General features: G+C 38.0%; 2 protein-coding genes across 4 annotated transcripts; one reads left to right on the top strand and one right to left on the bottom strand.

Moving 5' to 3' along the window:
• Nucleotides 1-147: 147 nt before the first annotated feature.
• Nucleotides 148-25,963, top strand: RB195_008578 (uncharacterized protein; the record flags this gene model as incomplete). 3 transcript variants are annotated; one of them, XM_064195146.1, is made up of 19 exons in its annotated part: nt 148-270; nt 6,215-6,252; nt 8,169-8,299; nt 8,356-8,410; nt 8,917-9,004; nt 17,241-17,342; nt 18,442-18,570; nt 21,353-21,448; nt 21,504-21,642; nt 22,973-23,124; nt 23,324-23,410; nt 23,656-23,772; nt 24,150-24,284; nt 24,546-24,652; nt 24,792-24,933; nt 25,120-25,218; nt 25,281-25,463; nt 25,549-25,693; nt 25,839-25,963. In XM_064195146.1, 19 exons carry the CDS (start codon nt 148-150, stop codon nt 25,961-25,963), a joined length of 2,193 nt encoding a protein of 730 aa, XP_064046289.1. The 3 variants fall into 3 exon arrangements, with proteins under 3 accessions (XP_064046289.1, XP_064046292.1, XP_064046290.1); XM_064195144.1 differs by lacking the exons at nt 148-270; nt 6,215-6,252; nt 8,169-8,299; nt 8,356-8,410; nt 8,917-9,004 and adding an exon at nt 16,464-16,583; XM_064195145.1 differs by lacking the exons at nt 148-270; nt 6,215-6,252; nt 17,241-17,342; ... (11 more) ...; nt 25,549-25,693; nt 25,839-25,963 and adding an exon at nt 9,159-9,200 and having other exon boundaries at nt 8,286-8,410.
• Nucleotides 9,818-10,630, bottom strand: RB195_008579 (uncharacterized protein; the record flags this gene model as incomplete). The annotated part of the gene is made up of 1 exon (XM_064195147.1): nt 9,818-10,630. One exon carries the CDS (start codon nt 10,628-10,630, stop codon nt 9,818-9,820), a length of 813 nt encoding a protein of 270 aa, XP_064046291.1.

The following is a 25,963-nucleotide window of genomic DNA, read 5'->3' as shown; positions in this document are numbered from 1 at the left end:
CTGACCCGTATCACTGCTTTTTGAAACATCGTGACATATATGCACGTGTAACAGAATAAGCCCATCATTATATACCATGATTTTCGCTAGACCCATAGGTGCGATAGGGAGGAGACAGACGCTCCTCAGGTGAAGGGGAGCTAGCTCATGGGACGAGGCTCAAGTGATGAGGATCTCTTAGCCGATCGTCCAAAAGTGAAGGGGGTCGGAGCACCAGGTCCGACTAACGCATCTATGGCTAGATCCACCTTGGAACCTGCTACCGTCCAGGTGAATCCGATCATTCAGATCGAATTACCATAGTATTATGTTCCGATACGTATAAAACCTAGAAAAGCAGCGTTATAGTAGACTCGTGCGTTCATTAGAGCTAAACAAGTACAATTGCTTAGCAGTGCTTCTGATAAGATGTCGTTCTCATCTATAGTTCTATGGGAGTCTCCTATTATATCTTCCTCACAGAGTTCCCCATACGTCCTGTGGTTAAACGATAGCCAACGAGAGCGTAGAAAAATATCGGATGTTTCTCGCTTAGTTTTGTTGGCCTCGCCACGATAATGTCAACGGTGGATGGAGAAATCTGTTTATGTTAAAGACATCACCCATGAATCTGGAATGGTACGGGTTTCAGGCGGGTAATGGCTGTACGGGGTCGTAGATTGTGGGGAAGAGGGTGATTCCGTTCATCTCTTCCGAATCGCTGTAAAAAAACGGCCCGGAAGATGAGACTTCGACCGTTCGGGGCGCTGTTGTCTACGAAAGTTCTGTTGGAGCGCGCCAGCTTTGTGCACGCGCCGCATCTTCCGTCCCGTTTTTTACGACGATTAAGAAATGAATGGAATCACTCTTTCCACACAATCTACGATCCCGTATAGGCATTGCCCGCCTGAAACCCGTACCACCCCAGATTCGTGGGGTGATGCCTTTGAGGGTTAGCCTCTATCTCTACTAAAAAAAGCAGTCCTGTTTCAATCATTTCTTCGTGGTTCATGAGATGATTCTTATTGGTTAAAATGGTGAAGTTTTGTGGACGTACACCACGTGCGAGCGAAAAACCGAAATAAACAGTAGATAAAGACCCGAACCCTTGACACAAATTTTGCCGACAGGCCAACCAACCACGATGGTTCTACACCGACCGTTCTTCCCTCAAAGCGATCACATACATACAGATTTAACCATGAAATTTTTACTTTTACTTGTTTATAGGACAAGTGCTTAACGTCATCTTTATATGTAATATCATGTAAATGTCATCTTTTTTCGATCACTATGTTCTCCTATTCTCTTTTGAGAAAGAACTTTATGAACGCGAAATTTCTTCTATACATTTAAGACTAATTTGTTATTTGAGAACAATTTGATACAAATTATGTATTTCCAAAAACGAATTGTAACATATTATTAGATTTCTTGACGAGCATTTCAGAGCACTAATGCACTTACTAGATCTAATTATTACATTTTGAGAGTTGTATTGTTTTTTCTCGTTTGTACTTACGTTAATATTAATCTTAGAGAACCGAAAAGTGTGTAGTACGCACAAAAAGACACACATTTTATCGTGCTTTATTACTAATGTCATTGTCGTAAGCATAAATTATTATGAATATGATTTTTTTTTAATCCACACCTGTTGAGGACGTGAATTATTACGAAATTATTCAATATCTATTTATCTTGAACGATATGTCACCCACATAGTCATCCCTTCAAGTGCAAGAATTTTTTTGGATCCCGATAACGAATGTGATAGTTGTTAAAAGCAGCATACCACGAATCTGACATGTTGAGGGAATCCGCGGGAAAAGCTAGAGATGAGGTTGTAGATTGGTGTGGTTCCGCCATCTCTTATCTAATCGTCGTTAAAAAAAGGCGTGCTTGAAGGCGATCCTTCTAACCTACCCCGCGGCGCGGGAACAGCTTTAATTCCTTCGAGGTAGGTTAGAAGGATCCTCTGTGCACACGTTCCGGTCCCCTTAGCATTCATTGGCATTCATCAGTGATGTCTTCTCTCCAGCCTATTCATTGGCTTTACTTGAATAGGCTGGGGAGAAGACATCACTGATCTCCGACCGATAGCACTTGGACGCAGCGCGTTTGCAACGCTGGGGCGTTGCAGCTGAAATCGTATTGAAAAAACCGCGTCCTCCACGCCGGTTTTTATGATGACCAGGGAGAGATGAGCAGAACCACCCCGCATCACGCAAGCTACGATCGTAACTCTAGATTTCCCAGCGATTCCCTTCACCACGTCAGATTCGTGGTATGCTACCTTTAAAGATTACGTTATTTTTGAATTTATTTCTATCATATGCGTGATCCTAAGTCAGAGTGCAAAATGATTTACCATGCCAATCACCGAAATAGTTGAGCAGCTGGGTCGTGAAGCTGGCAATCATCAATCTGTCTTGGCAAACCTATCAACTTGCACTGCATTCGATGTTCGGAACTTGCTATTCTCCTACTTGTGCTTTTTCCTTTGTTAAACTGAGAACTCGGTATGGGAATAGAAATGGATAGTTTCACGATAAAACGATGAAATTAGATGGGAGATAGGTGTAGAAACTGAACATCGTAGTAGAGTGTTAGAATAACTTGTCGAATTTTGTCCTATAGCCACTAATTCATCACAGCTGTGCAAATTTGACTAACATGTCTACTTTAGTATAGGTCCCAAGTTGTATTTGTATGAGTCCATGCGGAATGCACCAACGGATACCTCCTAGCGGTCAAAAATATTGGATGAAATAAAACGTTCTGAGCGTTTTCGCTGGATGTTTTTGATAATAGTATAGTACGATGTAAACATACGGACGCCTACAAAAAACTGAAAAAAGATAGTGGTCCAATCGCGGTGAGCTGGCCCAAACGGTTGTCGAGCCTGGAGCAACAGCCGAAAAGGTTTTGCTGTATGTTTGCTAAGATTGGAATGGAATCATCCACTATGAACTCCTCCCATCGGGAGAAACACTCAATTCGGACCTGTACTGTCAACAAGTGACCAGATTAAAGCATACTATCACCAGAATTGACCGATAGGAAAGGTGTTGTGTTCAACCAAGATAACGCCGGGCCACACCCATCTTTAACGAAGCGTCAGAAGCTCCGAGAGCTTTGAGTGGTTCTACCGCATCCGTCGTATAGACAGGCTCTTCACCAAGCGACAACCACCTTTTCAATCATGCACAAAATTTTCTTGATGGCCTTAGGAGAGACTTGTGAAAATGAGGTTTCACAAGTTTTTTCGACCAATAGGGATGAGGAGTTCTTCAATCGCAGAATTATGAAATTGCCTTCAAAATGAACAAAATTTAGAAACTCTAAGGCGGTTAAATGTAGCTTTGAGAGGTCATTAAAGTCCTTATTACCAGCTTTTTGTGCTTAGTCGGACGATGTTAATCATCCGGCTCGAATTTGTAATTACCATGCGAAACAGGACAAAATTGTGACGTAAATCGTACATCTCAGAACGACTTTTGTTCCATTGTTTTCTTTTTATGTAGATGTTGCAGCGAACTTTTTCGTGAACGATTATGCGCATCGAAATTTGCTGCAAGACAACTATTTCTTCCCATGTTTTGAGAGAGGGCTTGTAATTTTCTTCTTGTTTTTTCTTTGTGTACTCCAAAATAGTACTTTAATAGTCCCGTAGACTGAAGATAATACTTTTCATACTCTATATTTTTGAAGAAAAAAGTTGTTCGACTGCTCGTTGCATTGTGTCATCACCTCTGTGATGTGACGTGAATGTGGGCGTGCCCGTATGTGAATGAGTTGCAACAACCCTCCACACTCTCATTGTCGTTACAACGCATGATAAATGACTGGTCGGATGACGGAGGGATTTCTTCGGCGCCGAAAGTTTTCCGCTTATCATTGCTACGTATCTAACGGTATGTGGTGCACTTATGTTCTAGTTTACAGTTTTAGTGTATCTTATTCCTTTCCAACGCGTCTCCCTCGTACCGTTAGCCGATATTTTGTACGTTCGTGATTATTACATTGTATGGATGTTTTTTTTTTGTAGGAATCATTTATATCAACTATTTTGTCGCGAGAGTGTTCCCCTTGTCCTTCTTCTTACACTTCATTAGGCTCAACTATCATCATCATTTGTATTAGTGCGTATTAGGATATAATGACGGCATTCAATCAAATCCCCTCGAGACGAGCATAACCTTTTGGTGGGAGTGAAATGTCGTATTCTCTTTAGTCTTCGCGAACCTTTACTAATAAGTATTCGCCTGACCATCAATATTTCTGGTTTTGCTTCTATTCCCAGAAATTTGTGTGTACTCATTATTAACATAATATCGTCAGTTCGTGATTTTTTTCTCCTTTAGTGAGATCCGCATATCATTTTTCATGAAGTAATTGAAGGAAGGATTTTATGTTTATATCTTTTTCTTTCTCTTGCAACATATATCGCACAGATGTATACTTATAGTTCTAGTTATATTAGATTAACTATGACGTAAAAAAAAATTATTTAATAACTCACTGTATGTTAGCGCACCAGGCGAGGTTCTCTGGAAATTCTCGTTAGGAGCAGTTAAAAATGAAAATTTCTGGGGTTCACTATTCTGAATGCCTTGGATTTGTGAAAATTTTGACCATTTCTACTATCTTCACCTCGTAATTGCCCTAAGTGATCCACTTGAGTTTTTCTCTTGCTCACCAAGAGGTCTACGTTTATTTCAACAAGATTAATTATTCCGGAAAAAAGTCATTTTTCCCCAGTTTCGATGATGTCATGTTCGTGTTTTTTTTTTGCCATTTTGGGCATGTCCTTGTTTCCAATCTATCTATCTAAGATTATCGAACTCATTAAATAAACGCGTTCCGAAAGCCGCTAAAGCTGTCATTTTTGAGGTTCTTAAGGTCTTAATGATTGTGTTTTTGTGACACATGTTGCTATGTGTATGTGTTGTGCGTATGTTATTAAAACGCGTATCACGGGGATTAAATGAATCTCCATAGAGACCAACAATTCACCTGCTTTCCTCCGTAACACCTACACACTATTTTATTATTATTTTTTTCCGATTGTTGCACATTCTTTGCTTTTTTTTCTTTTTGCTGTTCTGCTCGTTCCTCCGCGCTCAGTTGTCGTCATCAGCTGACCATTTTTTTCTGGTGGTAACGCGACAAACATCAACGCCGGCCTATCGATCACTGCGTCGTTACATCAGTTCTCAGCACGCAGTTCGCATGTAAATATAAACGGAACCAATAGTGCATTCCGGGGGCATCCGAGCCTGACACGAATTTTCACATGAGCTCCACGTTAGACTGTAAAGTGAATCTATGTGAGTATGAAATCCTGCACTTTTATGTTTTAAAATAATCACAATTCTAGAAACGTCCATGAATTGTCCTAAAGTTTCTGTCAAGTTTAAAGTTGTGTTGTTTCTCGGAGAACTAATCTAAAACCTCGTGCTAAGCAGTGCATGTGATGGGCGTGGTCAATGGGAGAAGGGTTGGGCGACGAACTCCTCCCTTCACGAATGCAGTCGAGTTTTTGTGACACTGCAATGAGTCTTTCTTATCATTACGTGTGTGCATCGTTCACTCACATTAATTGTTACTCTTTAAATCTTTCTTTGGCGATGGATGTAACGCAATTGATTTGAGACTTCGCTCATAGGTGCGATAGGGAGAAGCTGGACCCTCCTCAGGTGAAGTGGGTTTAGCCCATGGGTAGCAGCTCAAGTGAAGGGGGTCCTTTCGCCAACCAGTGTTTAAAAATGGAAGAGGTTCCTTCCCCAACCGCTCAAAAGTGAAGGGGGTTAGAGCACCGGTTCCGATTATCGCATCTGATTCCGCTGCGACTGCATAGTCGATGGTTCGAAATTGCTGTAGAGCCAACCAAATTCTTCGTACTTCCGGGATAAATTGGTACCAGATATGTCCAACAAATGAATGTGTAGACTTGACACACGTTCATAAATCTCAAACAATTCTTTATTAAACTGAAAGTGTTAGCGCATTCCAAACGGATTGATTAATGTCAGGCACTTTATCCTTCATCCTTCAACCGTTTCATTCGTCTGGGGGATGACGAATGGCAGCAATTTTTAGCGAATCAGTCGGAACAATAATGCATATTTTATGCGAGAAAGCAGTCACAGTGAGGAATGTTGTTCAGAACGGCACGTTATCAATTGTTTTGCTGACATTATATTGACTCCAACTACGAATCTGCTTATAGTGTCGTTCATTTCTTTTTGCATTCTACTACGCTATCCCGTAAGTGTGGTCACTCGTACGATTTTTGGAGATACACCTCACTGTTGATTCTTAAAACTCCAATAACGGAATTTTATGGTTTGATGCTCACTAAAATGGTTATTTTATGGTTTGATGCTCTAGCAACAAGCGATAACAACTAGGAAAGGTGGCGTTAGGGAAAACGTTTGTAGAGTTAGGAAAGACGGCGATAGGGAAAACTTTGTAGAGTACTTCGAAACTTCTCAACTTCTTCGAGACTTCTCAAAAATGTGAATTTGATCTGTTTTTGATTCTTTTTCCTCACCGACGCTCATAAGAATTAATTTTAAATATTAAGGTTCTCTTCTAGTGTTAAAGGCATCACCCCACGAATCTGAGGTGGTGCAGATTTCAGGTGGAGTATTCGTATACAGGATGGGAGACTACGGAGAGGGGGTGATTCCGTCCATTTCTTCCTAATTGCCGTAAAAAACGGCCCGGAAGATACGGCTTCATTCGTTTTGGCGCACCATTTTGTACAAGAGGTTCGATTGGAGCGCGCCAGTCTTGTGCGGCGCCACATCTTTCGGGCCGTTTTTTGCGGCAATTAGCAAGAAATGGACGGAATCACCTCAGATTCGTGGGGTGATGCCTTTAATTATCATCTCTCTGAAAGACATACTTTTGCAAGATGTGCCTCAATCGCAGTATTTACCTCGTAACTTGATTTTGATCGAGTGAGGTGACAGTTTGGAATTACTCTGCTACTTTCTGTAAAACTGAGTGCATGCAGAGACCGAAACTGTTCCGATGACCCGGAAACAACCTGTTGCTTCTGTTTTGGTGCAGGAGGGTAGCAAAGCTTTCTCGTCCTTAATACGTCTCTTTAATCTTCCATGGTCCTCCATCTTTCATCCTCCATTCACCTTAATACTACTCGATCTCTGGCCATACACATGTATACTCTCGTCTTGGGCCAACGCAATGCTGATACTGACTTCACAGTACTGCTTATACAAAAACGATGCTCAAAAAAGTACCGAAAAGTACCGTTACAGTGCCTGAGTCCTGTTCTTTCTGGTATTTTACTGCAGAGTTCGTCTCTGCTCCTTGGAAAATATTTCACCTCGCATTTGTTTTGTTCCTGATCGAATTCTTTCTACTATACATATGCATTGTTTCTGGAATGTTTTTGATGACAGCCGTATCTGGCTTCGACCATTATTAAGCTATTTCTCAACGTTTTTTCTCTGATTTCTATTCGTTCATATGATTTAATATTTAGTGCCCATGTTCAAGTGTCCTTTAATCTTAGTATGTCGAATACGTAGCTTTTTTATTGATTTGTTCGAGCTGTAGCTAATATTTCCGGACGCCCCATCTTACTTTTTCTCTTAGTAACTTTAGCTTACATGTCATTAATCATCTAAGACTGCTCAGCTCTCAGGGCTCCGATTGATTTAGTTAGTTAATTCCAGAAATAAGGGCGCGACGGAATGACCCTTCTCCAACTACATTTTACCCTTGATCCTTCTTGATTAATTAACAGCTAACTTTTTGCTGTTGCCGTCTTCCTCAGAGCCTGGAAAAATTAAAGCCATCAGTGATTTATCCTCTCAAGCGCCTCATCATCCTACAGAAAGCATTCAAACGACAGCAAACTCAAAGAACAATACATTGTCTAACGCTTACCTCATTCGCTAAATCAGCTGTTAATGAAGTAAGATCAGTATCAGTCTAGGCTAGGAAGGAAAGCGCAAGGAAGGAAATCAATAAAAAGCTACGGATTCAGTAGTTGTTAGTTTTTCCCACGGTTTATTTCTTTCATTTTTCGATCATTGGTGTTAATGCATGTTGAATTTCGATCCTATGTGCTGACGTGCGTTTCGATGATGTTGCACTCATCGACCAATTGATCGAATATGCTCATTGGTTTTTTTTTTTTTTCATTTCAGAGCTTGCTTGTCGAGCTGCACTGATCGTATACAATATTCCGTTCCATCGTTTGTGTGGATTCGGCATTTGACGGCGCATTTGCGCCACGTGGTTTCATTTGGCAACACCACCCTTCTATGCTACGAATGGCGTTAGCGCTGTTGTACAGTGGCAAATTTTGCCCTTTATTTATTCTACTAGTATTAGCACCGGTTCTAATAGTCGCTCTTCCACAGCGGATCACTAATCCTCAGATACGAAGGTAAAGTCATCACTATATAGAACTGTAATGTTTGTTTTCTTATTGTTTTTCTTCTGTTTTTAGTGCTTTTTCACCTTAATCATCCGAAAATATCAACGAAAAACGGGAAAAACTTTGTTTTAACTGCGAGAACATTTGAACAGTTTTTAAGCTATGAAATGCGATCACATTTTCAAGTTTTATGTTGTTTTCAATTAAAAATGATTTCTCGTGGCTAGCGCTAGCGTAGTTAGCGCTTGAGTTTTCATTGCAAAACAGAGCTTTTCTGATTATAATGTAAACATTGTGCTATATTCAACATTTTGTATTGTATACATTATAAATTATATTCAAAGATAACATCAAGATCCTCATAGTACTTTCTGTTCTCAAGAATTAGGTGAATTTGCGCAGAAAACTCATGGCTCATGATTTTGTTGCTGATTTGGATTTTCTTTCGGACGTATATTTTATTTCCAGAAAGTTCTGCTGGTAGAAGATTTTTGTTTATACTCCTCAAATTTTAGAAGCAGCGAATTTTCATCAACCACTACTGCAGCTGCGAATGATCTTGTTAGTGCACTGTTGGGAGGAGCTGATAACACGCCTGCATTCGTGAGTACTTGTTTTTTTTTTTTTTTTTGGAAAATTTCATCCTTTTCTTTATTGCCTCATATCCCTCTGTGTTAATTACATCGCTATACAAGTGATTCCATGAATTCCTGCCTCTTTTTTTTTTTTTTGAAAATAAGAGTTTACATCGATCTAGAATGGATTAATCTCACCGATACCCAGCTTAGTTCAGGATTAATTTTTCCATGTTTTTTTTTTATTGTTTGAAGTTTTTCACTATCCTATTCTTGCGTTACACCAAAAAAAAAATGTGTACCCTAAAATCCCATAGATAAGAGCGGTTTAATTTACCGGTGAAAAATGAATTGGAATGAAATTGAAATTGAATGCAGTCACCTCTCTGACTTGATGGATGGATAAATAAAAATCGGAGAAGAAGTTTAGAAGAAGCTCCGCCCCTCAACTCTAAACCCCGCCCACTTAATAAACAATTCATATAGAAAAATAGCGATTTTAACGGAATTTCTGCCGGAATCTCTCTAGAAATGCCGGAATTTGATCTCTGGATAGAACTTGAAGAGCCCATTCGATCAGTAAAATTCCATAGATAAGAGCGGTTTAATTTACCGGTAAAAAATGATTTTGAAAAAATATTTTTAAAATTTTATTTGTATATTAAACAACAAGGACTCCAACATACCTAAACATAACACTAAACTTTTCCAATTTCTACTTCGTCATCATCGTTTATATTCATCATGGCAAAATCGTTTTTGAGATTTTCCAAATCACACAATGTTTTTTCAAAGCTATGTTGAATAACATCAGATGAAATGGATTGGAAACTTTCGCTAACTAAAAATGCAGCTTCTTCGTAGCTTCTTCGTTTTCTCTTTTGTTCCATACTTCAACGATCCATTCTTCCATCAATTCCTGATTCATCCAACCTTTTTCATTTGTTTTCACAATGACATCTGGGGGAAATTGTCCTTTTGGCATTAACTTCTTCTTAAAAATTAGCATTGGTTTAAGTTTCTCTCCAGCAGCAGTCACTCCCAATACAACAGTAAAATTAGATTTCTCATGGCCGGTAGAATCAATTTTAATGTTCTCTCGTCCCTTCACATCAACTGTCCGTTCATAGATGATATCAAAGGGAACTGGTACTTCATCAATATTTCCCAAATTGAAAGGGGATACGTTTAAGGCTTCAGCTGCAACGAACTTTCGAAAATCCGAGCATTTTTGTAGATGGTCAGACGGTAATGGTTGACCGACACTTGTTCTTCTTCGTACAGAGAGCTTTTTTCGCGCCATAAACAGGATGCACCAATGCGCAGATGCTTTAAAATTTTGGTGACCATGCTCTTCTGCTAATTCCTTTGCTTTGGTCCTTATTTCTTTCACCGTGACAGCTCTATTTTCTTCTCGTTTTTTGACAACCCAGTTGTAGATGGCATCTTCAACTTCTTCAACGCTTGGTTTTTTGTATCGTCGGGCTTTCTTCGTTGCTGGCATCTCTTGAAGATTTTGTCGATCAACAACCCACTTTCTTATCATTGCTTCAGTGACTTCAAAATGACTAGCCGATGCCAAGGTTCCATGCAAATCACGATAATTGACGGCGTCTAGCTTGAAAGCTGCTGTATACGATTTACGACGTTTCATAGCAGGTGATACAGGATAGAAAGAGTATAGAAAACAGTAAGAATAAAGGTAGAGTTGTAGGCTATTATTGCGATAATCATGAGCACACAACGCCAAAAAAAACGTATACAAACGTCAGTTTTCATTCTCTAGCACAAACCGCTCTTATCTATGGGATTTTAGGGTATTTTTCTTCTCTTGTTTTGCAAAACAGAATTAATTTGCTTGGAGTTCCGTAGTTTTTGTTTTGTTTTTGTTTCATCTCTTTTCTGCTCTTCACCAATGATCTTCGTTCTGTTTCGAGTTGCTTCTGTCTACTGACTATTCATTTTTTTTTCCTTATAAGAAGAAAGAGCGATTTTATCTAGGTGGATATTTGCTCTATTCCTTAAATCGTATTTTCCCCGTCAATGCAAGCGTATTCACGCTCGTTCTCTCAACTATTGCTTTTTTTAGAACCTATGTAGTTTTTGTTGCGTGTCAGAACTAGTCATAATGGATAAACGGCCTCACTAATGAATAATAGAGACGAGATTAATCGAAAAAGAAAACACGTGAGAATGTGATGTGGGAAGGAATATGGTGGATTTTCAAATGAAATTTGTAGAGTTCATTTAGAAACTTATGCATAATTTATTTAGCCCAACTTCCGTGCATTGTTCATATATGTAAAGGCGAAAAACATTTTGATTTTTCTTGCTATTACCTTTTTCAATAATCTTCAGACCCTCATTGCCTTCAGTTGTTTTCTTTTTTAAATTTTTCTTTCCTTAGTGGTACTGAGATGAGCTGAAAAGTTCATTGGAGTGAAGTAGTAGTCTACTAATTTTAATTCATGATTTCATCTTATATTCTAGACTCTTAAATCACTTGGAATTAATGGATTACATCAGGTCCTTGAAGATAGACAGCTTCAAAATTACTATAGTTGCAAAACTCTGGGAATTAATAGGATGCTGATGAGGTTCAAATTTTCTCATTGTTCGTACAAAATGCAGCGAGAAGACTATTTGACGATCAATTTATTCATCATTTGTCCTCATTCGCTCAGTTTCACTTGATCAAATTACTATGTTGAAGATTTTGTTGTTTGAAGTTGATGCTAAACCATATAATTATGATGCTAATTCTTCTCGTCTTTGATCATCTTTGATCTCCACGCCATTCTTTCCTTACATTATTAATTGAAATGAAAAACGGAGCAAAGATTGAGCGGAGGCGGCGAGTGGGCGAATCTTAGGCTTCCAACGTGTGCGCATATATGATGGTATTAACGCGCTTGAAGACATAAAACTCATCATAGAGGGAGGGCACCGGCAAGTTTGATCCTTGAGAAGTGCAATGGGGAAGATGTGCACAAAATATTTGAGTGTGTGGAATTAACGCCAACTGCTTTCAAGAACAAGAAACAAACTTGCAGCGAATGGTAAGCTAAGGTAGGATTGGCTGGCTAAAATGACTTATTTTGACGTTGTATCTGAGATTGCCCGATAGTACAGCTTTTTTTCTATGCGGATAATGAAGCTTTAAAAAAAAGTACGATTTTTACGACCGAAGTAACGATTTTATGGAAGTTATGACTGCCATATGACCTTAGGTTTGGATAATTATGTTCAGGACTAATCTAAACTGCTAACTAACTAACTCTAAACTGCTTGATGAGTTAACGATGACGTTGCTTTTCGTAGCTTGTAAATAAAAGAGTGAAGGTGATTAGATATAACTTAATTAGTTAGTTAGTGATTAAGTAAATAGATAATTGTTGTTTTGAACTCACTGCTCTCAATCAATATTGTTGATTGTTGAACACCGAATCCTATTGAGTGGGCCAGTATTAGTGAAGTCCGGATGCGCTGTGCTCTTTGCATCGTTGTCTGTTTCGAAATTTAGAAATTAACTCAGAATCGAGCTCAGAGCTAAGATGAAGTTCAAAACATACCCATTTTTTCCTCTTTAGTCATTTTTGGTAGGTTTATCGACGATTTCTTTGTTCGCGTAAAGTGGTTTCTGAGAATATCGGTATGACTAAGTTTCTCCATTCTTTCAGCAAGTAATTATTTTCAAATAATTATTCATGATGTCGATAGCGCGTAGTAGTAATTCTCCGACAATTTGTGATCTCTTGTTATTCTTCGGTTTTCTGGATAATTTGCACTGGGAGAGGTTCTTTAGTCCTCATCAATAATGATACAGTAGGGATTCAAAAGCGCTTCATCAAATAGTGTTGTCAGCTCAATCGAAATTTCGAGAGCATTCGATCAATGGATTTTTTCTCGGATTGGAGATACTAATAGATACCGATTGGTTGAATTCGTTGAAGGGAGATTGTACGGTTTTTTTTTTCTTTTATCTCTCTTCTTTTGCAGATAAAAGTGGGTGCTTATGAAATTATCTGTCGTCAAGTGGATGACGTACGTAACTGTACTTTTGTGCAGATTCTTTTGCTTCTTAGGTCTACTGGGACTATATTTGTTTTATTATTTATTTGTTTATTATTATTTATATGCATGAAGTGAAGAACAAACTGAAGTGCGAATGGTAGTAATTGATCTTAGCAATGAAATTATGGCTAATGGTTTCATTTTCTCATCAAGAAATGTCAAATATTTGTGCTGAATCCCTGCTTTCTAAAATTGATTACAGAATGTGTTTGGACAAGTACGGGCGCTATAATTATAGAATTAATGCAAGGAAGGAAACGCATCTAATTAACAGTTTCCTTTCTCAAAAAGACCAGTTCTCGTCCTATACTAGGCTGAAGCACTATAGGAATAGCATCTGTACGGGTTGAAAGCAGTTAATTGCGAGTAAGTAAGTAGCTCCGCATAAAAAAGAAACCTCTATCGAGTACAATTCAATTGTGTATACTGTAAAATAATGTATTCTAAAGTGTGCAATAATGTAGATACGAGCATAGATGCGATAGTCGGACCCGGTGCTCCGACCACCTTCACTTTTGGACGGAAAGGACCCTCTTCACTTGAGCTGCACCCCGTGAGCTAGACCATCCTTCACCTGTGGAGGCTCCGACTCCTCCGCGTATCCCACCTATGGATACGAGAATACTGTACTTAGACGCCTTCACATTTTAAAGAAAACCATTTCCTATGGCTATTAAGGTTATTATGTATGGGAGTTTGTGGTTATATGGTTATCGGTGTTGAATAACAGTAGAACCAGCGGGAATTTCATACTTGATGGGGAAAGGGGAGGGAATAGTGGCATAAGTTCGAAAATTTGATAAATATGCACTTTTTCAAAGAGAGTTTTTTTCGAGAAATTGTCAGCATCTTTTCAATCTCTCGACTCTCGAATCTATATTGTTTGTTGCTCTGACACGTTGTCACTGTAGTGTTTTTTTTTAATGGAGAGCCAGGGATCATGAATTTTGCGTCCACAGCAGTTCTCGGGTTTTGTGGATTTGGGGGCGAGCTGTTATGCGACAATTTCTTTTCTTTTGAGTTGAGAACTTCTTTAAAACCCTAGCAAAAGCTGCTTTTTCAAAGCTTACATGATTAATCTTTCTGTAACGGATTTGTAGTCATCGTCATAGGATGACAGTAAATCCCTTTAAAGAGATTCACTGACTAGTAGGAAGTAGTGAAGTTTTAGATTAGCTTCTGAAAAGAATTCACAAGGAAGTAATTTCATGTGAAATGCAATGGAGAATCCATAAAACAGTTAAAAAGGTTAATTTGAGTTTTTAAAATTATGGCTTACTGTAAGAAAAAAATTTAGGTAGTCAAGAAATCGTTGGGTTAACACTAAAAGAGCTATGGAAACAAGGTTTATGATGAAACTTGCAGGAAGATGCCTATAATAACTGTCATTCTGTTCATTTTCGTACATTGTTCAGTCAAAAAGCGAAAATTAACCGATTTTGGTAATTTATAGAGAATTGTACTTCCTTTTTTTCATCCAAAAAAGAAATCCAACCGCGATCGTTGATTTTCTCTCTGTTGTTTTTTTTGTTTTGTTTTTTGTTTTTAGTTTCCCTCTCTTTATTCCCTATTTTTACTCGATAACTTCTCTTCTTTATACTACAAATATGTTCCTACACTTTCCTATGCTACAAATACTGAAGGACGCAAAATTTGTAACCTATATCTCTATGCTTGTGCCCATATGCTATCGTGATGATTGCATCATGCACAGAATTTCTAAGAAACGTGGGGTGAAAAGGGGTAAAAAGTGCACTTTTCTCATAGCTGAATATTCTGACGTTCTCTCTACTTAACTTAGGTGTTTGTCTATAGAATATTGGTATACGATAATTGAAGTACATAATTGAGCGACCCTTTGGGATTCTGGATTGTTTGAACCCTTATGTTTAATGTCCTTGTCGTTATGAGAAGTCTAAAAATAGCTAAAACCTGTTTGCCTAGTCCACTCCTTGACATTTCTCGTCGTTTCCCCAATCTTCGATCCTTTAACGAAGAAATTCTTGAAAACTTAAACAGCATTAAAATGAGCAAAGAATTGTTCTGTACTGTCTCTGTATTTATTTTATTCCTATTTTAGAATCTGTACTGTTTCTGTATTTAAGGTAGTAGAATATTTTGTTTAAAAAATGGTATATGCTTGATTCGTCGGTTTTGGTTCGATTCTTTTGCCTTTTGAACAGCTGATTCACCTGATGGCCGAAAATCGCTGCGATCGTCGTAACTACGACGTCGCGCAATGACTTTCGAACGCCTTAAAGAAATTTTTATGGGATTAAATTAGATTGCCGTACGCTATAACTTCAATTTTACGATATGACCAAGATTAAAGCCAAGAAGCGCTTAAAATTTACGTTACGTTTTTGATCCATGAGACAACAATTACCTTCTCTGGAATATTTCTCGCGTTCTTTCCGTAAATTACGTTACACTATGGCTGTTATTGACAAAATGTGTTCACTATTTCTTCAAACTCGAGATTCCAGCTAGAATTTGGTCGAAATTCTTGCAAAACTGATTTTTGAATAGGGGAGGAGACGTGACAAGTGCATACCGCATAATCGATTCATAACGTCTGAACTATTAGCATAGGTAAAAGGGGTAAATGTAGGGAACAAAGTTTTCATGGAAAATTTCCTATCATGGATAGCGGTTAATTCGTTCGATTGGAATAACTCCATCTAACTTTTCGATAGGTTACTGACTTCGGTTTCTATATGTTCTTGTCATCGTTGTTTATTATTGAATGTTTATTATTATTGTTTATTATTATCGTTGTTGTTTTTTTCTCCTCGTACTGGGATTGGAATTTTGAAGGCGTATGGGACGGTTCTTTGTCAATCTGTTCGATATTTGGTTTTGTTTGAACAACGTCCGCATCGATGCCTCCATTCCAGCCACGGAATGGCGCGGAAGGACTGCGCCCGAAGGATTGTTCCATATTTCTCTGGCATTCGTTCTCCGATCAATAGTTTTATCAGTGGCGAGAAGCGGCAAGGACGCGGGCTGGGTGCGGATGGGTGGTCTTCGACCCTTCAGCACGTGGGGGCCACAGAGAGAGAAGCTGATGTCCGCGAACGCGAACGAACGCCGCCCCGGCAACGAGTCCCCAGCAGCAGCAGCAGGGCATCAACTTATCGAAGCACACTACATACACACACTATATGTACATAACATATACACGAGGTATGAGTCACGTGAGCCCATGTGCACTTCTGGACGAACCTAACACACACACACACACATGTATCCACCTTAGTTTCATATTTCTTATGGGGAGCAGGGGACTAATGAACATGATCAGCGACGAAAAAAATGAGAAAAATTGGATTGGACGCGCCAACATGACCGACACACTTTACTTGTCCGAGGACATTCGTGCGAAAACGATTTTTTTCCCCGTAAGCAATTAGATGTCTTGTTTAATTGAATATTCGTTGGAATGTCCTCGAATTTCGGAATGCGACGAAAGCGAGAAACAACATATAACAAAGTATCCCAGCAGTGAACAACAACAAGAGATGACTTTGAAAGTAAACCAGTGAGACTTGACTAGTTTTTCTGAATAAATTCCGCACCATGAGGAGTTGGTTTTACGTCGAAATCGTTGGAACACTTCATTGAATGGTGTAGAATTTATCTCGGTTGTACATAGTGTGTCGTATGATCGTGAACTGATCTTCTACAGCTGGGATAAGAAACATTTAATCTATTGACGAACACTCCGTGAATAACTTCTTTTAAAGGAATTCCTGTCAAAAGTTTCTGAACGACAGCGAATTCCTTGAATCCACCTTAATTTCCACACATTTTTTCTGTTTCTGAGACATTTTCTTCTTTCTCCTTTTCTTTCCTCGTTTTTTTTTTGTTTTGCGCAAACTACTTCCTCAGTTTAAGCAAGGTCACTTGTCTTTTCTTTCCTGTTTCGTTTTTTTTTTCATCCCTGCATATCCCACGTTGGAATTCGTGCTGAAGAATTCTTTATGCATGAGTGAACCACCTGACCTGCACCTTTTCAATTCTCAGCTCGGAGCTGCAGGTCAGGTGTTCATTCGTGAAGTACAAAAAAAGTGATCCCAGATTATGCATTTTCCACTTAAGAGACCAGAAAAATAATTATAGGTTTTTTTCTGGATAAGGATTTCTTGTCTTGTAATTAACTTTTTTGGAACATTACAATAAATTTCCAGAATGCGTCAGTGCACTACAATCCAGAATACATGACTCGAGTCTATGGACAACTAGGATTGAACTATGATCTGGATGCGGGGAAACCTTTCATTTATTGCGAAGTAAGTGATCATTTAGTTTTTTTTTTTTCTCCATAAAATTTACATAACTTCTTTCTCCTTTCAAAGTTGGAAATTCACAAGAAAAACTTGACATTAAAACATTTTAGACATTTTTTGTTTCGTATGATCTATTTGAATAGTGTGTGCTTTTCAGAGTTTTTTTTTAAGATGAAAGATAAATGCTGTGATGTTTGCCATCTTTTCCTTTTGGAAGTTAAAATATCTTTGAGTTCTTCAATTATTTTTGTTTGTAAGTGGCTACTTAAGTGGGTTAAGTGGCTTTCTGGCTTTATTTTTATGACTATTTGAGGCTCAGACATGATCGAGGCTAACTGTGATTGATTACCTCTTTCCTCTCTTTTTTTCAGACGGAAATTTCTTGTCAGAATCAGACATCATTCAAAGGAAATTATTCTCTCACAAAGTCTTTCTCCTGTCTGATACAACTACGTCCTTTATCTTACTTTCCTTTCACACCTATCTAAACTATCCACCCTCATTAAGATCCTTCAAGACTAGTAATTTTCCCAGCTGTAGTTCCGATGGTTGTGTGAAGTTTTGAGAAAAATGCATGATATCCTCAATAATTTTGAATTGAAGACAAACGTGTTTGTGCATGGACGGCCACGAAAAGATTAATAAACGTTAAGCACTTTACTCTTAACCCTTTCTACTCAGAAAAAGGGGGACTGCTAGAAATTCTATGATTCGAATATTTATTGGGTCAGCGAGCCCCATAATACTTGCTACTTCAAATTTGTGGGGAATTAGTAAATCTGAACAAACCTTAATTGAAAACACCTAGTTCTCTTTGATTATTCCTTCAAAAAAGTCTTTATATATTGAAACAACGTTATTACTTCTGCTTTTATTAGACAACCATGTTTTGGTTCGAAGGATTTTAATTAGCGCTTAGTTTTTTATCACTGACTTTTTTTTCAAGATTCTTAAGATTCGTTTCACATTTAAAAAAAGGGTAAGAAAACTCATTACGGTTATCTTTCCTTTTTTAAAAGGGAAAGATAACCGTAATGAGTTTTCTTACGAGACAAACGACGGTCTTCTACCTCCAGAGAAATAACATTTCCCATAAATTCAGAAATTCGACCCGAAATCGTGTTCTTTTAACGATCCACAATGTCCAACGCTGGAGAAATGCTATGCGGAACCGGAAAATCGGGCACAAAGGCTTGGATGCATGACTGTTTTCAAATACGTTACAGAAAAGGTGAGCTACGATGAATGTTACTGTTGATTATTGTGAAAAGTCCTGAAATCGTCACGATAGTTAGTGCTTGTTTCGCTTTTGGTTTTCCTTAGCAGGCCTTGTGTTTCTTTTCTTCATTCTCTTTTCTTCTTTTCTTTTCTTTTTTAAACTATGTTTTCATACCTTCCGCTCCCTGTTGATATTGAAATTACTCCGTGATTGGTTTTTCGTTGTCGTAATCGCAGTAATAGAATTTTCATATGAGTTATAAAATGAACTAGTTAGGAAATTGAGTGGAAAATGAAGCTGCAGTGATTTTTTTATAATACTACCACGAGTATAGTAATGGTAAATGCTTCGCAAATGGATAACAGATTACTAGAGGAAATTGCCAGTGATCGATCAGTTACTAATTTGCTAAATTACATGTTCATCGATAATCCCGCTACCTCCTGGCACTGCTGTTCGATTCCTGAAGACATCATCTGTTTTTTGAGTTTGCTGATGATATTAGCTATTGATCAGGAAATATCACATGTGATACTCTTTTCACTGAAATTTTCGATTTAGTTGCTGATGAAGCAGACCCAAGTATCAACTCGAGCCAGCGTAAAAATAGAAATTTCAGAATTTTTACCTCGTCTAAAAAGTGCTTTTTTTTCTGAAGAGACTTTCTTTTTCCGTGAAAATGCTGCTTGGCCGATCTTGAATGCGAACTAATGAGAGTAGGACAATTGCACTTAACAATTCCCTGTTAACACCTCCTTATTCGTTAAATTAGAACACATTTAAGAAAATTGACATCTTTTTAGGTTCATCTAATACGTTAGATAATAATAGCAAACATCAAAAGAAATGTCATGTCCTTTTCTCTAAAATTTCTTTGTAACCAATATATTTTTAGATGAAGTTTACGTGATATTTATAGGGTAAAAGGAGGAAAAAATGAGATTTTTCTCTCATGACTGACATTTAATTATTATAGAATGACTAAAGATATCGTTTGCAGTAGTAGTAATAGTTGATATTTTCTTCGGTTTTTTTTTTTTTTTTTTTTTTTTTTTTTTTTTGGGGGGGGGGGGGGGGTCTTAGCTGCTAAAGTCACTTCTCATCTCGGGAAAAAAATCTGGCGAACAGTGAGTTTCCTTTTTTTTTTTTTTGAAAACTAAAACTGTTCTTTTGTGGACAAACAGAACCAAAAAACGCAGAGTCTTCGTCAATTCCAAATTCTATCTAGTTATTATTATATTTTGCTTTTCGAGAAAAAGAAAGAAAACAGTGATTCTATGAAGAGTAATGGATTCGATTTTGATTTTTTTTTTAAGTCGTGGGTTCAAATTCTAATCACAGGAAGTTCCTCCGAAATTATCCGGAAAGAGGAAATGCTGCCATCAAAATGCCGCAGAGTTTTTTGATTCCTTTGTTTTCCCCGCTCACTTCTTGTTTTGCAATATCCGTTGAGACAGCAATTAAAAGCTTCCTGCGGAGTTCATCCTATGAGTTGTGGGAAGACATTTTTGAAGCCGCCTAGGGGAATTCCATAGATCAGTACTACTGTCAGAGAAGGATTTATCTGTTTTTTCTTCCCTTTCTATCAAAGGACCAACGTTACTGAGTCTCAGAGGGAAAGACAGGAAAAGAGAAGTTCCTCTACCTACGTTCTTTTGGAATCGTTTGAAAGTTTGCGGTGATTCCATCGTTTATTTTGACCCAGTTTCAACCAAGGAAGATCAAAAATGGAACGAAGAGTTTAGATTATGCTATCTGAATTGACTGTTCTTACGAATGGAACTTATATTACAGATCCACAAAGAATTCCCAATGATAACATCTGCAAAAACTCCTTTTCTCTATTTATAATTCATTGGCCAAACATTTCCGTTGTAATGTGCGCTGTAATAGACTTTTTCCAAATTCGTGTTGTTCTTATCTCTTTTGGTTATCGATTTCAAATCTTCACCATTTCTCGAATTTCTCATTTCTTTTCTTCGATTCAATTACATTGTCTTCGACCTTTCACCGAAACCGTATTTGAAAAAAAAAATATTTCTGTGCTACTTTTAGTTCCTGGCACCAAGTTTTCAAGCAAAGAATCGTGAAACCGTACTCATATTCTCAATGGATCTTTTTGCATTTTACAAATGTTGCTTATTCTCGTAAGAAGCGGTCGAACTTATTATTGTGTTGGATTTGCCTGGTAAAGAAAAAAATTTTGGCTATTCTCTCTAGTCATGGGAAAATAAGCCGTAGTGGGTCGTTAGTTAGCTAGTCGTGAATTACCTTAGTTAGAGTGCCAGCCACTACTTGTAGAGGTTGAAAGGATGGAATGTTGACGATGCAGCATTTTTTCCAAAACGGAAAAGAAATAAAGGGAAAATATCAGCTTGTGACTCTGGTAATTTCCCAGAGCTCTTAAATTTCTAAGGGAACTTTACTTAGATCCAGTTCCAGTCTACCTTTCAACGCTATCTTTTCTGCATTTACTTCCTTCTTTTTAGCTCCATGACAGAATGAGGCAGTCAATTGCAATCAACATTTTTCCTCATAAATAATTGTTTTCTGTTTATTTCTATTGGAGATTGTGTTCATTTTGCGATCATGAACGTAAACACGCATTAAATCTGTACATAGGCGTAAACAAGGGGAATACGATTTTAATTGAAGGACAATAAAAGGGGCTAAAAATCCAGTATTCAGTCGTCCGCGCGTAAAAAAAGTTAGAACACAGAGGTTCCTGTAAGCTAGTCCTATTTTAAACATAATATCAGAAATTTTCGTTTCCACTTACGTGATCTCATTCCAGAATGCGAGCGCTGAAGAGCGAAAAATCGAAGTAACCCTAAAAGGATGTTGGCAACATGACAAAGAAGTGATAGCGGATTGCAAGGTTCAAGATGAGGTTGGTCCCTCGAGGATCGTCACCACAAACATTGACTTATTGATCCATTTTTCAGTGTGTTGCTGTAAGCGGAAGACGTCAATCCAGACCGAATATGGAGTTTTGTTGTTGCCGAACACATATGTGCAATAAAAAGGTTTCTATTCTAGTAATGGACGAACCAAGAGATGAAGTAATTCCTGCCACAGCTAGCAGTGAGTTATTTTCTGCTTGAGGAAATGCCACTGAGTGAACGAAATTGTTTTTTTTAAGTAATGGGATGAGATTGCTTTCATTTATTTCCTGCGGACAAAAGTTGATTATAAAGGAAGTAATTTGTGTGTGTGAAGAATATCGCTGTTGATGACCGAAACTGAATAAAAGGAGGCGTTTACAGCGGAAGCATCGTATATTAGTAAAGATATCTAGCGGAAATTTTGAATTGTATAAAAAAGGTTATTTCGTTTAAGTGCAAGTTATTTCTTTTCGCGAGCTTTTCAATTTGTACAGTGATTTTCGGACATGTGTGAATTTAAAGGTATCACCCCACGAATCTGGGGTGGTGCGGATTTCTGGGTTATGCCTATACGGAATCGTAGATTATGAAGAGATGGGTGATTCCGTCCACTCATTCCTAATTACCCTAAAAAAAAACGGCCCGGAAGATACGGCTTCGAGCGTTCCGGGACGCTATTTTCTACTACGAGTTCGATTGGGGCGCGCCAGCCTTGTGCACACGCCGCATCTTCCGCGCCTTTTTTTTACGGCATTTAGGAAGAAATGGACGGAATCACCTATCTCTTCATAATCTAAGACCCCGTATAGGAACTCTTCACCTCAAATCCGCTCCACCCCAAATTCGTGGGGTGATGCCTTTAAGATGAATAGTATGAATAATAAGAACAAGAGTGATAGGAGATTGTATGTAGAAGGTCTTTTTTATTAGAAATAATGTTTCTCCGAAAAAAAGAAATCCGTCTCTCAAGAACTGTTATTTTCACAGAAAAAAAAATTGATAATTATTTTCGAATAAGAGATTTTGAAGAAGAAATCACTAAGCAAATAATTGTAACAGAAACTTGTGTTCAAGTGAGGAAATCCTGCAGGAGTCCCCAGAAAGTGCTATTCCCCAGTTCATGGCGCTGTAATAATACGAGTAAAATTCTGCGTTTACGGATTCAACATTAGTGGTTTTATTTTTTTTAAACACTCCATTTATTACTGTAGCCGTTTTTTCTACATGTGTTTCTAATTTTTCGCAGTCGAAATTCTAGAATAGGATAGTACCTCTAGGATGTAACATAACGGAACGTCGACTCTTCTATCTGTGTGAACTTTTTAGTAGAGTCGAAAAAAATTAGTTTTTAACGTTAAAAGGAGTTGCGTGAACTGCGTTAAGTGCTCTCTTTGTGGTTCACCTCAATCATTGCCCGCAAATTTGATGTCAGCTGTGAATTTGCCGCTCTTAAAATGTATCCAGACGATCTCTCAATCTCTTTGCCTCAATTCTACAATTTGACAGTCACATTATAGCCACTGTTCTAGCCACAACCCTTGGTGAAGTCTCCCAATGGATGAACAATATCTGGTTCATAATGTTGTTCGGTTTGATCGGTGTATGCATAGCTGGAGGGCTTATCGTCTTTTCACTAGCCTACGTAAGATGTTGGCAAAGCAAGGATAAGATTAAAACGCAGGTGAGCGAGAAGGAAGCAAAAAGCTTTTTACACGCAAAAGTTGACGGTGGTTTAACTCTTATATCCTTTTTTTATTCATATTTATGAATATTTTTCATTCATTTTTACGTTATTCTTATAATCTTTTTTTAAATCTTCAGACATTGTTTATTTATATTTAAAAATATTTCTATTCATATTTGCATTGTTTTTTTTTCAGACGGTCACAACGGCACAACAAAGTGAAACTTACGCGCTTCTCAATTGTGCAGCAACGAAACCAACGTTTGAGATCACTGATCTAAAGGTGAGTGTCCTGGAATTTGCATATGGATAGGTTTGATTTGATCTAGGGATACGTCGTGCTTCAGTACCTACAAACTTCCTTGCTTTCTTTTTCCTTTTTATTCTTTTCTTTCTTTTTTTTTTTGCTTGTTAGTCAAGAAATGATAACGTTCCCGAGAAGTTACTGGTTTTACGCGCTAAGCATTTAACCGGTAGGAGTTTGATATTTCTTCACAACGGTGAACTACATCCTGTATATCTTTCCAGCACGTCGCAAGTGGCCGATTTGGTGACGTCTTCAATGGAATATACCGTAGTGGTGATCAAGTCAAGGAAGTAGCGGTGAAAGTGTTAAAAGATGAAGAGAGTTGGCTTTCTGAACAGGTAAGCAAGCGTTTTAATTGCTACGTCTGCACGGAATTTCATTGCAATTCATTGAGAGTACATTAGTGTTACGATAGGTTTTTCTATTTCATGAGCATATTTTTTTTAATATGAGTAACATATGACATTTTTTTCTGATGATTTTATATTTCATTTTCGTCTTTCAACGTCCACTAATCGCCAGATTCGTTATATCATCTTTATTTTGTGACTCTGTGATGCCACCATACCCAAATCTCTACTTAAAAAATTAACAAAAAAAAATTTCTAGTTCTAGATGATGATCCTGAACCTTTTGTCGTTTTACAGAATGAAATCCTTCGTACACTTCCTCTCCTCGTATCATTTTTACCATTTCCCACAAATTTTTCTTTTAGACGATCTACGTTGATGTACTGCGACGATCTGGTCATCCGAATATATTAAAGTATATTGATGTGGAACGTCGAGCGAATGATTACTGGCTGATCACTGAGTTCATGAAAGAGGGAAATCTTCATGACTATCTTAAGGTTAATTGGTTTTCTTTTTGTTGTTTTCTCCCTCGGACTTTTCCATTATAATTTTTTTATTCTGTTTACATTTTGTTTTTTTTTCTTGCGTTTCTTTTTACATTTCCCTTTCAAAAAAAGAAAAAACGATGTAACACTAGCTAGAACTAGGGTTACGGTATGTGATTAGAAATATTCCCTTTGTTTTTGTGCCCTATTGAAAAAAGCCCTATTGGAAACAATCACTTTTTTTCTCCAATATTAGTGAATTTCACATTGCAGAAGAATGTGCTGACACTGAAGCAATGCCTCCGTATCATGTCCGGAATTTTGGAGGGTTTAGCATTCTTGCACGAAGCACAAGGCAACAAGTATACTGTGGTGCATAGGTGAGGATACTGTACTTTACAGTTTACAGAGATAAGGATAATTATGTCAGATCTACTTTTTCCCTAACAATTTCGCGTAACGCACAATTTAAGTTGTAATGTAACTTAACTTATTCTCATCTAGTTGTTCATTTTTTAGAGATGTTAAATCGAAAAATGTCCTGCTGCAGTCGATGGAATGTGCTGACGGGAAAGAGTTAGTGTTGACAGCTTGCATAGCTGACTTCGGATTGGCTGCTGTGTTCAGCAGTCCACAAATTGACGATCACGTTACTGGTCAGGTGAGCTTACCTTAGAATTTCTATATCCGACTAGTGACGGGTAGATAAATTTTTGGATTTTATTTATAAATGACGAATCACAGCCTCGTTAAAGAGCTGATTTATCTTTATCGGCATGTTTTCAACTGAAATATGTTCTACTACGCATGATGTAATCCCTATTGCAATAATTATTGATTATTTAAGGTTGGAACGTTCCGCTACATGTCTCCGGAAGTGCTAGAAGGCGCAACTGAATTCACTGTACCAGCTTTCCAAAGAATTGATGTCTATGCTATGGCATTGGTGAGTAACAACTCGTTTTAACTCATGTTTCTACGAATCTCGATGAAATTTTGAATTTTTAGGTAATGTGGGAGGTACTGTCTCGAACAGCTCTTAGTGAACACGAAAATCCCATGGATATACCACCGTATAAGCAACCTTTCGAAGAGTACACAAATCCCTATCCAAGCTTAGGTGAAATGCGAGACGTTGTGGTGAATCGTAAACTACGGCCAGAATTTCGGCCTGAGATTTCAAAACATCCGGTTCGTTTTTTCTTCCAGAGAATAGTTTTTCTTGGGGAAAAAAATAGGAATAAATTTTTCGGCAGAATGATTTCTTCTATTGTAGATCGGGGGTGCGATAGAATACACGATTCGTGATATGTGGCATACGATAGCGGATGGACGAATTACAGCGAGTCTTGCACGTGAACGAATTAACGCAATGAATGGATGCGATTCACAAGGATCGGAAGGGTATCATTCGAGTAGTGGTGAGTTCGCGAGGGTTTTCACTTTTATCGCGTCGTGACATCGTTGTAAGGGACGGTCATGAATGGGCGGGGCGTGTGGTTGGTGATGTAGCACCCAGAATTAACAGGTGTTCTGTAACAAATTCCTAATTCCCCGTTGTTTCAGATCAAAATCGAAGAGTATCCATGGAAGCAACAGATTATGAGCAAGGAATATGCGTTCCGGCAGAAGGAAGCATCAGCAGCAACTGTTTCAACACCGAAATGGACGAGTTTCGACGAGAACGATGA

The sequence above is a fragment of the Necator americanus genome, chromosome III, assembly GCF_031761385.1.
Source record: "Necator americanus strain Aroian chromosome III, whole genome shotgun sequence".
Classification (NCBI taxonomy): domain Eukaryota; kingdom Metazoa; phylum Nematoda; class Chromadorea; order Rhabditida; family Ancylostomatidae; genus Necator; species Necator americanus.
The sequence above is the reverse complement of the archived record's forward strand: the minus strand, read 5'-3'. Positions and strand labels throughout refer to the sequence as shown.